The sequence below is a fragment of the Chanos chanos genome, chromosome 6 (genome assembly GCF_902362185.1).
Source record: "Chanos chanos chromosome 6, fChaCha1.1, whole genome shotgun sequence".
Classification (NCBI taxonomy): Eukaryota; Metazoa; Chordata; class Actinopteri; order Gonorynchiformes; family Chanidae; genus Chanos; species Chanos chanos.
In genome coordinates, this window is record NC_044500.1 from 35,675,937 (window position 1) to 35,693,531 (window position 17,595).

At 42.8% G+C, this 17,595-nt stretch overlaps 1 protein-coding gene across 3 annotated transcripts in view; it reads right to left on the reverse strand.

The window, feature by feature from the left end:
* foxj3 (forkhead box J3) overlaps positions 1–17,595 on the reverse strand; it is a 37,746-nt gene that overhangs the window by 4,157 nt on the left and 15,994 nt on the right. For all 3 annotated transcript variants that reach the window (XM_030777316.1, XM_030777315.1, XM_030777314.1), the window contains exons 2-6: positions 12,716–12,790; positions 8,458–8,541; positions 6,390–6,491; positions 1,874–2,002; positions 319–493 (exon numbers count right to left, since the gene is read on the reverse strand). In XM_030777316.1, coding sequence (XP_030633176.1) covers positions 319–493; positions 1,874–2,002; positions 6,390–6,491; positions 8,458–8,541; positions 12,716–12,790 — 565 coding nt within the window. The remainder of the gene's footprint in view (positions 1–318; positions 494–1,873; positions 2,003–6,389; positions 6,492–8,457; positions 8,542–12,715; positions 12,791–17,595) is intronic.

Consider the following 17,595-nt stretch of genomic DNA (forward strand, 5'->3'; position numbering starts at 1 on the left):
AACAGATTTCACAGGCTAGCACTTCTACATGTGTCTTTTAATATAGAAAATGGATGTGCATATGAAATGAACTAAAACAAAAAAAACAAAAAACAAAAAAAAGAGCTAAACGTAGCCTAAGTACAGTCTTGAAGCTTGTGAAGAATCTTATGTGACGCTGAAAACAGCTGATAAAATCGTCCACTTGACTGCAAAACCGCTGAACACACACACACACACACACACACACATTCGGCCTTGCTGCTCCTGCTGCTGCTGAAGAGCTTCGTGTAGACTAGCACTCGTCTGCTCGAGGTGTTTCTCCAGGTGTGCACTCACCCTGTTGGTTGTAGGACTGCTCAAAAACAGACTTGTAAAGGCTGCGGAAGGAGGCACTGAGATCTTCAAAGTCAGAGAAGAGGAGCTGTTTGTCGCGCTCAGGTATGCTGTACTGGGGCTGAGGGGGCTGCTGCAGGCTCATGGACTGGGAGACCGGCTCTGGATGGCTCGTCACCTGAGGGAATGAGAAGGGGAGAGAAGAGGAATGAAAGATTAGCAACAATGAATGAAATCAAGCCTGACACTATTAACTCTAGTGCTGCTCTATCCGGTCCCACTGACCGACGGATTAGTGCTCGGATAGAATGTGACAGCACCGACCTCAGCGCTCAGCACCTTTTAGACGAGGACATGACGGGCAGAAGAGAGAGGAGAAACAGGCAGACGGGCACGTGGACATCGCTCTTCACTGTTTACGCTTCCAAATCTCAATCGTCACCCTCGCAGCCAAAAACATTTTGAGCTCTTTCACACCGACCGTTGTCTGAATCCACACTTATCTAATTCTTAACACCCTTGGAAATACCTTCAAAATTTTTTTTTGGCAAAGCCTGGTACAAATAAGTTCTAGTCATTTTTCACAAACACTCGGCTCATTGTCCCAGATCTGCACACTGTGATGCTAGGGTATTCCAAAAAACTGAAGCCCTCTGGCTACACGTTCACATAATTATGTCACTTATGTGGACACCGAAGTGGTACACTTCACTATTTCATGAGTTAGGAGATGCCTTGTTAGCCCAGACTCCCAAAGTCTCCATATTTTCTAGCATAGAGTTAATCAGGGGCAGTGCCTCTGTCTCATCTGGTTGAAGACAAATGTATTCAAGACATGAAAGTAAGGCAAAGCCATATCATTTTCCACTGCACTGTTCTAATCCAGCTGTGAGAGTGAACTGCTGGTGACGGATTTGCATGCCTGACCACAATGGAAAGACCCAGATGTCCATATGTAAATACATAAACAAACAACTGGAAGTTCAAGTCAGAGCATAAAGACACAGTTATTCATTATACAAATACAACTACATTCACTTTCTCGCAAGCACGCAACACTAACAGCTGAGCTAAAAAGCTCATTTTTGCCAATAAATACGACCATTTCAAATGAAATGAGACTCTGTGAATCCCTACAAAGACTAGCTCAGTTATGCTCTAACAGATACGTGGTCTTAGAATCAGACAGGCCTTGAATGGGTGAAGAAAGAAGAGTGCATTGTCTTGGCTGTACATTACAGCTGTTGTAAATCCATCAGTGTCTGAGTCAGATCAATGCTCTGAGCCTGGAGCAAGAAGCACTTTGGGCATCCGGGGGACTATAACAAAGAGGGGTCGTCTCTGGTGGGAAGACATCACAGGCGGCGGCTCTCTTTAGCAGCGATGCAGTGATGTGCGTGCAGCCTTTTTTTCCCTTAACCCCATGTCAGCCTGCTCCCTACCACGGGCATCTGCAGCAGCCGCTCTTCAGACGCTTCCTCTCCGCGTCCGCCTGCTCTCAGGAGCGGAGGAGACAGGGAACAGAGGAGCGTGGTGAGGAGGCAGTGCTGGCTCTTACCGGTGTGTAGCTGTGCACGCTGCCGACACTGTTCAGGTTAACCGAGGCCAGGCTCTGGTCGGACAAGCTGTTGTTAAGGCTGCTTCTCGGACTGTCGCTCCCATCCTGGTCGGGGTTGTACAATGCCACCTGAAAACACAGGAAAAAAAAAAAAAGGCAAAACAACTCCTTAATCATCTGTCAGCTTGAGCACAAAAATAGAACCGTGAGCAATTACTAGTACCAAGGTATGCACTACAGGCTATACGGGCGGGGCCAGGGAAAAGGCGTACAAAAGCCAAAACTGTTTGGTGGTTTCTGAAGTCATGTAAGTGGAACGGTTTTCACTTGTCACAACAGTACAGAACGTTACGAAACGCACGAGGTTTACGGCGTGTATGTGTGTGTCTGTGTATGAAATCCCAGTTGTCAGGGTTGAGCTGCCGTATAAAATGCTGGTTGAAGATGAGTAAACACAACGGTATGTGCCGGTGCTGAGGTTCATCCTGAGAACGTGTGGCTTTTTTTTTTTGGCAGGAGTCAGTTTCTGTGAGATTTTAAGATGGAAGCTCCCCTTCACTAAAGGTCACGGTGCTGGCTGCGTCAGGGCCATCAGCTCACCCACTGCAAATTGGTTTGGGACAGCTAACAAAGGTCCTGAATGCTACAGAGACCCTGACCTTTCTCACAAAAGAGGCCTTCGGCAGCTAAACCCACATCAAATGGCGATCCCAATTACCATTTGAAAAGGTTTACTCCAAATATGTGCTGCTGTAAAAAGAAAGTAAATAAGGCGCTGGAAGGATGATATGGTAATGAATATAATGAGATCCTGAGAGAATAGCCCCACATCGAGTTTCCCGTGGTATGAAGCGATGAATGGAATTGCAACAATGCTGGTGGTGCTCGCGTCACACAGCATGCCTTGGCAGCAACAGCCTGCTGCTAAAACCACTCAACAAGGCTCAGTAATCATCTGAGTGAATGAGACAAACTGGGCTCCGTGTAGAACATAATGATATGGGGTTTGGGCTGTGTGTCCAATCGCAGGATCAGTACGAGCGTGGCATTATGGGTAGGGAGCAGATGTTCTGTGTTAGTTTCCATCAGCGACGAGGCTAGCTCGGCAGTCCCTTTGACTCCAGCAGACAGGCACACAGAAAAGAAATGCAAAACCACACAGTCACGTCACAGTCTCGAACAGAGAATTATCACTCAGCCAGAATGAATGCCTCCCAATCCCATTATTCATCTACTTTCAAAAGAAGAGCATAATAGATCCAGGCTGCATAGCATGAAGGGGGAGTGCCATAGTCTATCATAAACTGATTTGCATACTACAACATTTTCCAACTGTATGTGGGCAAGGCTCCAGTACTCATTAACACGTGTAACCTGCAGAGCATCTGAGGACTGGGGGCTGAGGCACGTCGAAAATTCAATCATGCAGAAAACAGTTACCATTATAATCAAACCCAGCGCACTGCAGAAGTATAAATGTTATGTGTAATTAAGTCATAAAAGAGCCTTTTACCCTTAAGCCTTTCACCACAATCTATTTTTAGTCTACGTATCCATAAAGTGTGATTTAAAAACCTCTCGCTGTGGTTTGCTCGAGACCCCGAAAGAAGACGCCTACACTTTAGCATGCACGCATGCACAAAGTCAGAGACGACCATGCATTGAGAGAGACAGGGTGAACAAATCCATCGTAAATACTGTTGAGTGTTTACTGGTGGAAAAGGAGCGCTAAATTTAGCTGTGTATTAGAGTCAAAAGTCACTGGTGTCTTTTACACTGGCAACTAATCTGGCACATGAGACAAGGATTATGAAATCAAAGAGAAATCCAACCAGGTGTCTTAGACAATTGAACATACTGAAGAGAAGATACTTTCTGTGCGGGATTTGGAGACAATGGTGAAACAGAACCGTGCGCGAGGGGGAAAAAAAAAGAAAAAAAAAGAAAGATTCTCTCCTACTTTCTTTCTAACTATCAAATTCAACATTGTTCTCAGGTGCTGTATGTCATCAGTAAAAGGGCCCTGACAAAACGGAAATTTTGCAGAAATTCTATACTGCTGTGGTAGAAGGAGAGAGCAAAAGACTGCAGAAATGCCTTCTCTCCTTTAGCTGAGCGACCACTAGTGACTAGGGGAAGGACTCTCCCGTGTTGTGCCTCCCACTGGCCTGTGCTGACACGCGGGAAAGCCAGAGAATGAGGGAATTCCTGTGGTTTTGGCACAGAACATGGAGAGAGGCGTGGCATGCTCTCTGTTTACAGGGCTCACACTGAGAAACAACCTCTCCAAGGAGCCAACAGCTCAGATCTGTTGCTTTTCCACTTTGTCTCCTGCTCAGTTCACTTTATTCCATCACCGTTAATAGTGTGAGAGCGCTGATAGCTGAAAAAACACAAACATTCACCTCACAAGTCTTGTTTTTCTAGAACTATGGGCTCACACTGTACCAGAGACACACATTTTCAGCTAAACAGTTAAAAGGCAACTTAAGTCTTTTGAGAGATATGGCAAAGTAACAGTGTGTCATAAAAACATTTTACAAGCAGTTTGGCAAAAATATTACAATAGGGCATTAGGGGTGTAACGGTACGTGTATTCGTCTCAAGCCGTCATGGTACAGACGTGACGGTTTGGTGCATGTGGTCGCACGGAGAATATGCGGTAGCTTATGTGCCACAACCGATGAACGTAATGCGGAACCAAATTTCACAAGCGCGAGTCTCTCATTTCACTCTCTCAAAGTGGTTTGTTCTCTTCGCTCAAAAATTTGGGATCTGATTGTGGTGCAAACATTATGACACAAGTTTTCAAGGACCTTAACGTCCTTGTTTGCTTGTACATTGTAGTAACAAGTGAACCGTGTTTCTTCATGAATAATAGATGGCAATGCTGGCTGTCAATAGCCGATGATTGGCTACATGCTGCTGTATGTGGCCATGTGCAGTTGTGATGTCACAAACACACAGAATTCAGAACGGGCTGTAGAAAGGCTTGTTTTTTTAACATAGATCGTGCGACTGTAAGAGAAGAACGCATGTTTTCATACTTTGACAATGTTTCCATTGCACATTCATCTCAATGAATTCAAAAGGGCGAGGAAAATTGTGATTTCCATTCTATGGCACCTTTAAGGTACTACAGGCTGTACAAACTAGCTCAGGGGGGACTACATGACACTACGGGTGGAACAAACTGCAACTTGCACTACTACCTGTTAAAAATAAGTGAAAGAAACCTAGTCTCATGCATTTGGGGGGTTTCGTTGCTTTTTTTCCATCGTACCGAACTCGTATTGAACCGTGATGTCCAAGCCGTGATGTGAACCGAACCGTGACTTCTGTGTACCGTTACACCCCTATAGGGCATAGATTCAGTTAGTGTTTGCTGGTCACTTTGAAGACCAGCAAAAACACACTGAACAGTGAGCAGTGAAATGCAACCTCTGCTTTTAACCTACCCTAACACCAGTGAGCGCACACACACACACACACACACACACACACACACACAATGAGCTAGGAGCAGCAGGCAGCCACTGCCGGCGCCAGCGCCCGAGGACCAACTCCAGGTCTTTTTGCCAGTGCATGCCTTTGCGGTGGGACGAAACCAGAGCACCCAGCGGAAACCCAAGGGGAGAAAGGACCTGAGATGGTCGGGATTCGAACCCAGGGCCTTCTTGCTGTTAGGCAACAGTTCTGACCACTGAGCCAATTTCTATTAAAAGCACTATACACTAATATACAACTCTCAAACTCTCAAGGACAACCAAACTATGACAATGAAGAATTTCAGCATTTGTCTAAGAACTAGACATGGTAAGTACCTGACTACTTGTCAAGCACCTATCACACACAGTTGAAATGAATGCATACATTTCTCCATTATCCGACAGATATTCTCTTCGGCCCATACAAACAACCAGAATACAGACGCACACCTACTCTTCATCTGCCCTCAGGACACTATGGTTAATATGAAATCCAGTTGGACTAATGTCTAACGTAAATTAATAACCAGCACGGGTAGGTTTTTCTAAAAGCACTCCAGAGAGCAGCCTCAAACAGGCCAAGAGGAGAGGGCTTAAGGTTAAAAACCCTATTTAAATTTCAGAGTGTTGCGCTCCACGACTCCACCATTTCTCTTTGTGCAGGTTTCCACTGAGTCACCGCACTGAGGGGAGGTTATGAAGCCATGCATCCTTAGAATAATACAGCTAGCGGGACACTGAGTATCAAACGCACAGCATCTGTGAGTGTGTGTGGTGCTAATACTACCAAGGATCTGTATGCATCACGCAGGATGTATCTACCCTAATGAAGCGGATCCAGACGCGTAAAAACCCTGGGTGTCTGAATCATGAGGCTGTGGGCCTGAGTATTTGGTATACAATTCAAACTGCATTATTTATGATCAAAGTCTATGGCTGGGCAGGTGTGCTGTGCATAGGGAATCAGGACTTGGTAAAAGCAGAGAAATGGCAGGGCTACAGAACACTGCACCAGCCAGGCTGGTTACCTTATTAGTCACAGTGTTGATTGCCAGCGTTGGTGAGGCACTTCCAGAGATTATACAGTCCATTCCCAAGGATTCTGACTCCAGGCTGTAAGGTGTAGAAGCCTGTAGAGAAACAAGAGGTGAAGTTCAATTAATTGCTAAATGAGAGGGGAGTAAAGCAGCCTCTGCGAGAGAGAAAAACAGGTCTAAAATAATCTCTTTCAGAACAGTCATTTGGGGCTAAAACAGGGTATGTAATTTTGGGCCAAAGGGTTATGTTGTCTAGGTGTATTCAAATCGATGCAATTTTACAATGCACATGTACTTAAAAATGCAACTAGCAGTTATGAATAACAAAGAGCAACACATTTATTTGGGTCAAATTGGAAGCATTCTAAGTAGAGATGAAGAGGAGAGGAGAACAGCTCCCCTGCTCCCTAGCTTTTGGTGTGGGAAGATAACTCCAGTATGCCTGTTTCAGAAAACTACTTATTATAAGAGGATTGCCTGGCAACAATACGATTTTTAATTCATGATAAACATAAATGAGATTTCACAAGTCACAATTTTAATGTTGGAGAATTTTTTAAGAGACATTTCCATGTGTGTGTGTGAGCGAGAGAGAGAGAGAGTAAAGAATCCGTAGCAATGCTTGATGGCATGCAATACACACTCAAACACAACACACACAATTTACACATTTTCCTGTCTTTTTTTTCTTTTTTCTTTTTCAGGAGCGCTTTTTCAGATTGAGCGTGAGTGGCTCTAATTGGAGGTTTTAGATTTGTGAGAAGTGAGTGTCGGAGGGAATAGAGACAGACTGTGTGGCCTGAGGGCAGAGCTGTGTGAGGAGTGATCCTCTTACAGAAGCCCCGAGCTCTGCACTTTCAGAGGCCCTGCTGTGGCACTCTCACTGCCTGGCCACCAACATCTCTCTGCAGAGTAAACCAAAAACAACAAAAAAAAAAAACCCACTCTCTGAGAACTCCTATACTTTCTCCTTTTAATGTATTTTTCCTTTTTTTTTTTCTCGTTTGGTATCTCCGGTAGTCTAGGTGCCTGCAGTAGTGTCTATGAGCTTCTCTGCCGCGTCTCTGATCTGCTACACGGGGATGGACAAAATGATGAGAGATGCCTCAAAGCCGGGTCAACCTGGAAGCTGTGCACCGAGAGAAGCGGAGCTGTGCTTTCCAGTGTGCGCTGCTCATAAATAATGGAATATAAAAAAGCTTTGACTGAAAATAACCAGCGCAGAATTCTGCATTAATTGATGTTTGCTAAAAAAAAATGACTTCAAAATGCAATGTATGTAATGGCTGCCCGGAGCCATAGTTTATTAATAAGCTGGACCCCTTCTTCAAGATGAGTTGAGCCACAATGAGAGGCAGTTATATAAACTACAGGATGTGTGCATCCAAATGGCTGCGCAAACCTGTCTGTGTGTATGCATGCATTAGCCTGGGGAGCCTAAAGTGAGATGTACGGTTAAAGCTCTCAGCCTCTTCATCCATTGTCAGTGGCGTGCACAGAGTGAGCGGTCATATGGACAGAATCAATCTATCTCTATAAAGAGAAAAAAAAACCCCAAAACAAAGCAATGCTGAAGTGGCTGTATCATTACACTAGAACAAAACCCAATGATTTTACAGCCTCAAATGAACTATATAAAAAAAACCCCAAAACTATTTATGTATGAAATGTTTAAACACATAAAAATAACTTTAATGAGTCACAAGAACACAGATAAGATAGACAATAATGTTAAACTGGGATTCCAATGCATTGAATAACTGAATGAGAAGAATCAAAGGGACCCACCACTGTTGTCCTGATATTCTGCTGTACAACTCAAGTATTCATAAAAGAGGCGTAAGTGGCACTGTGTCTGTTTTGGGTGATGCATAGTATCTTGTGAGATATCGAGGTGGCTAAATGATGCTGATCTATAACCATGTTAGACAGATCCTCATTGCTTTCACATCATGGATAATGAGTGAAGCGTAGTTGGAAAGAGTGTGGGTAAGTCGGACCACAAACACATGCACGCTCACTCTCCCACTCACACACACACACACACAGACTCACTCACCCGCTCTCCGGACCGTGGCCTTTTCTTGGGCCGCGTGGGCAACGCGTCCTCCTTTGGATTTGTGTCGATTGCCCAATATGAACCCTAGGAGAAGAGAAAGAGTGTTAGCCAGAACAACATAAGCACTGAAGAAGCACCCTTAAACAAATCTTATCCACACACACCAAAAGCATCACATACAAACACTGGGAAAGCTTCTACAGTAAGATTTTTACTGTCCAAGCTCTGTCTGCGACAAAGTCGCTTAGCAGTGACAGCTGATGGGAAATAGTCTTTTACAAGAGAGTATAATAGAGAGAAGTCATTCCAATAATAAGATGCTTGAAAGTGCTGTATAAAGCTTTCAATACAAAAGTTTAAGAGAGCTCATTTGTAAGCCAATCATGTTAGGACCACGTTCATGGAGGTGAATGTCTGAGCGTGAAGTAGTGGGGCCATTCTTTTCTCCTGACTTCCCCTCCTCCCCCAGCATTGCTTCTGAGCTTTGGCAGAGGCAGGTAAAAATGTTAAGCCCCTCCTGAAGCCCACTCTTCCTCAGCCTAAGGTTTATTGATTACTTGTGCTTGGAGCTGGACACAGAGGTTTTGGGTTTCTGGTCAGGTATGGGCATGGATAATCAGGCAGAGAATAGCAAACCTTGGGTTGAAGTGCAGAAATCCAAACACCCAAGACCCTGGCTGAATAATTTATCTTTTCATTCTTCCTATTTAATTTATTTTTCAATGGTGCAGCTCATCCCAAAAGCCAAAAGCAACACTACTCAAAGTTGGTCAAAAAGAAAGATTTTACCTTTAGGCTTCGTTTCCCTTTTTAAATATTTCATATTACATGTGATAGGGTCTCAATTGTCAGGAGGAAGAAAGATCAAGACCTTTAAAATTACTTGTGCACAACTCAGTAAGCTGGAAGAGTAATTGAAAGTTACACTGAAAGTGTCTAGACAGCAAGTCTAAAACCATGGAGATTAACAGTATTCCAGAAAACCACCCAACAAAAAAAATCTATGCAACAAAGGAAGACTCCTCCAAGAAAGTATGTATTCGTGCCACTGAGTATTACTTTATCACTAGTGCTGATACATACTCACTAAACAATGTAACACAGGCATGAGGCAATCTAAAAATATTATGATGAATCGCTTTACAACTCCAAAAACCCAGCCTGACTCTTAAATGGTCCAAGCGCAGAAACTGCACAAAATGAGAAGATGAACCATTAGAAATCTCTATCAAATGGCAAACTAAATAATTAGCCAGTCAAATGTGAAAACAATTCATGGTCAAATGAATGCTGATCATTTGGCAGCGGTCAACCAATGTCAAAACCAGCGGGGTGAAGCAATGTTGTTCACAGTGCATTAATTAACAATCGCAATCAGTGAATCAATCTTTGAGGCATTCCTGATGAACGTAATTTATCTTAAACAGTCTAAAAATAGAATGCTTTATAGCATAATGAGCAGTAAAACAAGATCATTTTAGTGGGAAAAACTATAGCCTAACCTGCACTGAATCTGTCAGACGTATGATGGTAAAACTTGACTGATCAAAGGCTACAGCAAAGTTGAAAATCAAATCATATGGAAAAGTATACAGAGATGAATATATCCAGGATGTTTTATAGCAACGATGAGGAGTGGTTGATGTCATTAGTGATTAACACTCTAACCATGTAAAATGCAAGCATACTGTTTTATATTTCACCTTTTTCTATTTTTTTCATTACATTTTGAATAGTGAAACATTGGCACTGAATAATTGAAATGGTTCCAAAATGCACTGAAAAAACACTTCTCATTCTCTCATTTTTTGAACCAAATGACAATAAAGAATTCATAAGGACAACTCAAGGTGAGCGGAAGAACTATGAGAATCACATGACCGTCTCATACTTTGGCAATGTTGTTTAAATGAAAACTTGAGTGAGAAATTCTGACGGTGGAAAAAGAGGATGGGTAGCAATTCTTTTAATTAGCTGCAAAATCTTAAAGCAAAAGCCCTTGGGATGGGTGTTTCTGCCTCCAACATAGCCTCAAGAGACTAGATAGAGAAAAACAAACCCATGAAAAAAAACCAAAAAAAAAAAAAACCTTTACATTATTCACAGATACACAGAAATATAGCAGTAACACTCCAAATGCAAGCACCGTAACCTTACGTTCATCTAAATTTAACAGCAATTGACACAACACATGAGGTGAATGTTCCCCATTAAGTCTTAGTGTTGCCCAAGTCCCGTAAATTACTAGCACAAGTGTGATAACATGTAAAAAGGAGAGAAAAAAAAAGGAACAAAACAACAAAGAAAATGAATAATTTCAGGGGATTCAGGAGCTTTGTGAGAGCATATTTTGAGTCTTGTAGTCTTGTATTTATAGGTACACTACAAGCATAGGATGCCTACAACAAAACTGCTATTCATGAGGAAGCAACATTGGAGCCCATCAATAGCTAGATGTAGCAGTCATTATCAGAATAACATAATCCTAACCCTAATATGTAATATCATATCACCTACAGTGTGTTTGGAGGCCTAATGAGTGCAAATATGTTCATCATATGGAGTATTATCAGAAAAGCCCGACTCTCCCGCCTCTGGCCCGATGCATGCTCAATATTCACGTCTGGGAATGCCCATGTTTCCAAAATGAGGGCACTTGAGTCCAAGTACGATCATATCATTTCAAATTTCCAGTTAATAAAGTGATTGCTCCTCTAACAGAGCCCTCCTTGCAGGCAGCGGAGATACAAAGGTGTGGTTTACCATCTTTTCTGCCATCTCTGTGTGAGGCACGCTTCTGTTACTATCTCATCCAAGCAGCAGGACTCATATTTCTGCCGTATTACAATATTGACGGAACATATCAAGAGCGCCCAGCGCAGCTTTGAAGTTGTTTTTTTTTTTTTTTTTTTCAGGGGGGTGAGAAGAGAGCCAAATTCCAAATTGAACATTATGGATGCAAGCATGTTGGCCATGCATTCAAAATCAAATCCATACAGCAATAGATTATTTTGTATTTAGTAGAGCAGCTCCCAGGAGTGTCAATATCAGAGGATTACAGCAAAACATGAAATTAGCATTCAGTCCCCATCTGCTACATGCCTCTGCACTGCTCTTCATGTCTCAGTGTGTGAATGTGTGCGCACTCACAGGAGATGGCCAGGAATGAAAAGAGGGAAAGGGTTGCATTTAGGTGCACCAGTAATATATTCCAGTAAAGACTTGCTGTGGATACACGAGCACATGCAGCGAGCCTGTGATGCAAGCTGCCCATAGTGTCAAGTGAATCAAAGTAAACAGCCTAACTCTGTTCCCATCTGTAAGTCTCTGCGGCTATAGAACAACCATCAGTGGGGAAGGCAACTGGCATGGTTCTATACTGCCTGTGTTAATGGCAGCACACACCAGTTTCTAGTCACTGAACCTTCTGCTACCCAGTGTGTTCAGAGGATTTCCATTGTCTCCCGTCCCTCATGCTCCAGGAGGAGGGAGGCAGGTGGTACTTTTGGCTTTCCTCTACTAAGCGCCAGGCCGAAGTGCTTTCTGCTCTCCCCGAAGAGAGCTCCCATGAGGACTTTTAAGGTGTTGTTGGAAGTGCCTGCTCTCTCGTCAATTCTCGTAAGGCTGTGTTTTAACTGAATCTGCAGTCTAGTCTTGTACAAAAAAACAGTGTGGCGGTTATTTACATGCACTATACGGTTCTGTAAAGTTTTTAATATCTGTGGTCAGAAGTATGGGATGTATTTCTAGATCACCAAACATACAGAGCCACACCAGAACTAAAGATTATACACTCTTGCAAAAAGACCGACAGAGAGTTGTTGGTTATGTATTACATTTATGGAAAAATTTCTCCTTTCTTGGTGTAAACAGATGTTTGACATTTCAGTTTAACAATTAGTTACTGTTGATGCTTCCGCCTGGACTTTAAAAAAAGGCAACAGTAAAGGTGATAAATACTAAATGTAATTATAGATTTCAATATCATATCTAAGAGGATCTAAGAAAACATTTAAGATTTGAGAAAATATTTTTCCATTTTTTCCCCTATAGATATAATGTAACCTCAAAACATCAGTCATTTGCCAAGGTGGTTTCAAAGCTAAATTCTTGAGAAGGCTCTCACTGAATGATTTTGATAGGTGCAAACACCGTCAGCAAAGCAGAAAAAAACAAAACTACAAAGTCCACACTCAATTCAGATGGCATTATGATCAAAAATAAAATTAAAAAGAGCAACAAATTCCACCCCTCTCACCTTTCCTGGGTCGTCTTTGGAACGAGGCACTTTGAGAAAACACTTGTTCAGTGACAGATTGTGCCTTATCGAGTTCTGTGGGAAGAGAGACAGAGGAGAATAGATAGGTTAATAACTTTATTACTACGCTTAAACACCATCATGGAGGACAATAATGCTTTACAACTGCAACATCAAAAACATCTGCAAACTTATTGGCTGTGTGATCCCAACCTCAGGATATGCACATGATCTGAATTTACTAATTTCCTGGTTTTCTAAAAATTTCAAACCGTTGGCACAAAAAATAAAATTAGAAAATACAGGAAATAGTAACATGCAAGAGATTTTTTGGCACAAAACTGTTGTGGTGCAGCATAACAATAAGTGAAACATTCTCATCCTTAAGGTACGTAATGAATTATGCAAATTATTTTTTAGCTTTGTCTAATCTTGGTCTTTAAAGTCCCAAAATAATTCATCAACATCTCACTCTTGAATCAGCAGGAAATGTGGCTTGAACATAGATCATGCCTTAATACTCTGCAAGCTCCAACTGAAACTCTGCCAGTGTCTTGGCTTAGGAAGACGCGATACAAGTACAGGTTTTCAGATTATTGTATGAAATTGTATTGACAGATGGCGACACTAAAAAGCTTTGGGATGGGCATATCAGTTGAGGAGGCACAGGGTGAGTTCATTCAGAAGTCAAAATGCTGACGGGCAGAGCAATTCAAAAAGAACAGGAAATAGCTATTGCAGTGGGCAGTCTATAATTTGGGAGTTCACATGTATTATTTGCTGTGAAAAACACCCATAAAAAGAGACATAAAATACTGTGCTGAGCAGAGACACAGAAAACAGGGAAAAAAAAAAAAAATTAACTTCACAGTCTAACATACAGTTAATCACTTAAGTCATGATCGTTATGACTATGAATAATTGTTGTGAGAAGCAATGACTGACATGCACATTTACTGTTCTGCATTCTTGCTGCCAGATCAAAGGATCAAAGGTACTTGTGACTCAGAACCTTCTATGTTTGTTCAGTAAGCAAGACTGATATCTTAAACAAGATGCATTCCAGAGAGAAATTCAAAGAATATTCAAGAGAAACTGTTATCCTATAGGTGGAAAATATATAGCTTCACCATGGCAGGGGTGGTAGCTGTTCCCAGCGATACAGGCTCAGACACAAGCGCAGTTTGAAACATGGGAGGAGGCGGCAGTCCATAGTTGAGTGCTAGATTCCATAGGGCTGCCTTCACTCAGCCATGTCTGTCCGCACGCCCACACCTTTTACGGCACAAAGACATCAGCTACAGCTCCGCTTTATACCAGCCTTAGAGGGAAGCCACAGAGCCTCTGCTTGGAACAATGCGCTGACACAAAGGCGTCTAATGCCGCTGACTGGCCGGCACGCGCGACGACACGACTGTAATCTTGGTTTCTGTGAGGGAGAACGGTCATTGATTAACTCAGGTAGTTCTGAGTCTCACGTCAGCGACACACAACTTAAATGATGGGTCTGATAAAGCTGGCCGTTCAGAGTGATGTTTGAGGGGGGCTAATTAGAGGAGGCGATGCTGTGTCTGTGCTATGCCCAGGTCAGCTGGAGAGACGGCGGGGAGAGGGAATGTGCAGTGAGAGGCCCCCTTCTCTCTGCTGGGAGCCAGAGGGAGCAGCAAAGGCACAGCGGGGTTCTGGAAGACAGACAGCCCTAATCAGCACCACACACCAGTCCTGCCTGTTACTACAAACTCTTCATCAGGGGAGCTGACCAGGGGTACTGCAGGGCCAGTTGGCATCCTAAGTGTGTGTACGCACATGTGTGTATGGAGAGATGGAGAGTGAGAGAGGCCATACAGCATACGCACTGTGTCGAAGTACACACACACACACAAGTTATCATAGCAGTTTTTACAAATACTGCACATAGTTTTGCAAAGAGTGGGCATATACCCAATTAAAGGAGAAAACAACATGATGTTCATGATCCCTGAGAATTTTAATTGGTGGAAAACTTTTGATGTGTGTTCTCATATCTTTTATACATACTGAAAATAAAATAACAGGAATTGATGTCCCCCCCCCCCCCCCCCCGCAACCAATGCAAGCAGCTCATTCATAACAACAACTCATTCTGAAGGGCATAACACCACCGATGTGAAGTTTATTCTCTCCAACTCTCTTTCTCTCATACATACACCTTTTCTTTTAAAACCCTTATCCTGGCCTAAATCATTCATAGTCTTGAAGTTTTAGTGGCCATCAACTGCAAGTGTTCAGGTTTTTTTCAGCTACAACATCAGTGAGCCACTATGCTATGTCTTCTGCAGAGTAACACACTGCTTTCTGTGCAACAGTGGTTTCTGTCTACACGCAGACACTGCTAGTGTGAAACTAAGTGACTGCAAGAACAAAAAGCAGGCAAACCGGAGTGTGATAAAGTATGAAATAAAAGTCAGCTGTAGCTTCTCCATACTGCAGCATGGCCAAAAGCCACTTCCAATTCATTTGAAAGGTCATGGACTCGTTAGGATGAAGCAATACCCTCTCAAGAAGCAAATTGCCATGTCAAGCGGAAATATATCTCAGAGATGTCAAATAAAATGACATGCGGGTAACATTGATGAATAAATCATGGCCGACTGTACAGATTTGACTTTGATGATTGATAGCCTCCAAAAACTGCGGCAGCAAAGTTTAAGTCTCTGAGTAAAGTGACATCTCATTCTTTATAATGGAAGCACAGAAGAGAGGCGCCCGCGCTGGAGATCCAATATAAAAGGATTAAAAGGATTAAAAAGACAGGGAAGCGTAGACTCACAGAGGGTGAGATGCTACGTTAAAAGAGTCAGACATCCCGCTCAGTGGGGGGGTGGGGTGGGGTGGGGGTTCCCGTCCTGGTGGACCAGCATGTACCTGCACCGCACAGTGGGCGGTCTCTCTCCCAGCCTTCACAGTGATGGAGCCTGCCTCCTCTATGTTGTTCTATCCATCTCCACCCCCCCCCCCCCCCGCTTATGGAGCACAGCCTGATGACAGCAAGCGCACCCACCCCCGCCCAACTCCTAGCTCAACAGAAGGGCTGACGGGGGAAAACTGGGTCACCCTGACCTCCGCGGCCCGAGTGTCAAGCGCTCTGCATGAGTCAAAGGGACAGGCGGTGTCGCAGCGCGGCTCTTCACGGGCAGCCCGGCGCTAGTTCATGCAGAGTCTCTGCTCAGCCCAGGCAGCCTGAATACAGCCATCTCCACAGGCAGCTCTGCACCGCCGTACTGCGCCCACCAAATACAGCCCCACATCTCTCCTCACATAAAGTGGATAGAGGTGCTTTTAACAGCAAAAAAAGGAATGCTCTCAGACCTGGCTTAAATTCAATTCTATCCAGTGTGAATAAATGTATAGTATTATACATCAATGTATAGTATTATGAAAACATACCAAGTGACTGAAAATCTGCCTTTTGACATAATCCTTTGTCCTTTATATCAAAAGCCATCGTTTTAAAGTCTCATGTATCTACACCATATTTTATTGTTAGATACATTGAATTAATATTAGGCCTTCAGTTTCATAAAATGGGCTTATGTTATATTACTGCTGCAACTGATCTATCAAACTGTTGTAGCCTGATAATCCTTACAAGTTACTATATCACAAGTCTCTGTACAGCAATATTTACCAATGCAATACAGAAATATTAACCCATTTTTGTTTATATTTTGAATATTTTCAAGTCCAATAACTATGCTGACATTGTATTAATGTGCAATCACCAACATGGACATGGCCCTACTTGCTACTGCTCCTTGCATGCTGTCGAGCTTTTGATTACTCTGCACATACAATTTGCTGATTTGTAGCTGAATATATCCAACTACCAGCGTGACAAACAGAGAGGCATTCTTTCTATTTCAGTGATGGAACTGTTGTGCTACACCAATTTGGATCAGAGTGCACTGAGGAGGAGGTGGTCCAACTGTAGGCTAACCGCATGAGAAAATAAACTGTGAGAGAGAGAGAGAAAGAGAAAGAGAAAGAGACAGAGAGAGGCACAGAGAGAGAGAGGAGCAAGACAATATGGAAGGGCCACATGCTTTTCCCAGAATGGACAGAGGCTGGCGTTATAAGCTGGTTGAGGGAAGTGCCTTCCAAAGTCAGCAGACATCAAATGTGTGTGCTGCTGTGAATGGGACTTGATAACACACGTTACAGACACATTATTAAATACATACTTTCATATTTAAAAAGCCATTAATTTGCCAGGGCAGACTGATGCAGTTTCGAATAACTTTTAAGTTTTTCCATTAACAGAAAGTATATATGGTGAAAAACACACAGAAATAAACTCTGAAATATAGGCTATAATTAGCCCTGAGAGTAAAAGATGAGAACACAGCCAAAGAGGCCGACAGCAGCCTTCTGAGTTCAAAGAATCATGGCATAAAATGAATCAAGGCTCCTGCTCTTGTCCACACTCAATATTCAATGAGCCAAACATGATATTCACTGTCTACACAGGAGATCTTCCACAGTCTTTCACAGCTATCATGTCATTTCCTGCCTTCATGTGGGTGATGAGCTTCACACTCTTAGCATGACTGTGTAAGGCTCTTTGGTGGACAGATTGACAAATGATTTGCAAACAGAACACCTCACATTTCTTACGTTGCAACAGTCACGGGGGGTTACTTGAGAATTTACTTTCGAATCAAAATAAGGACATAAGTTTAAAAAAATCTGGACTTTCTAGAGTATTCTTTAGCAGTTGAAAAACATGAAATAACAAGATATAAATTAAGCTTTATGAGTTTTACTCAATGCATTTTCTCATGCAAAATCAAGCTTCAGAAAATGACCATTTACAGAGCCATTAGAGAAACCAGCTCAGTTGT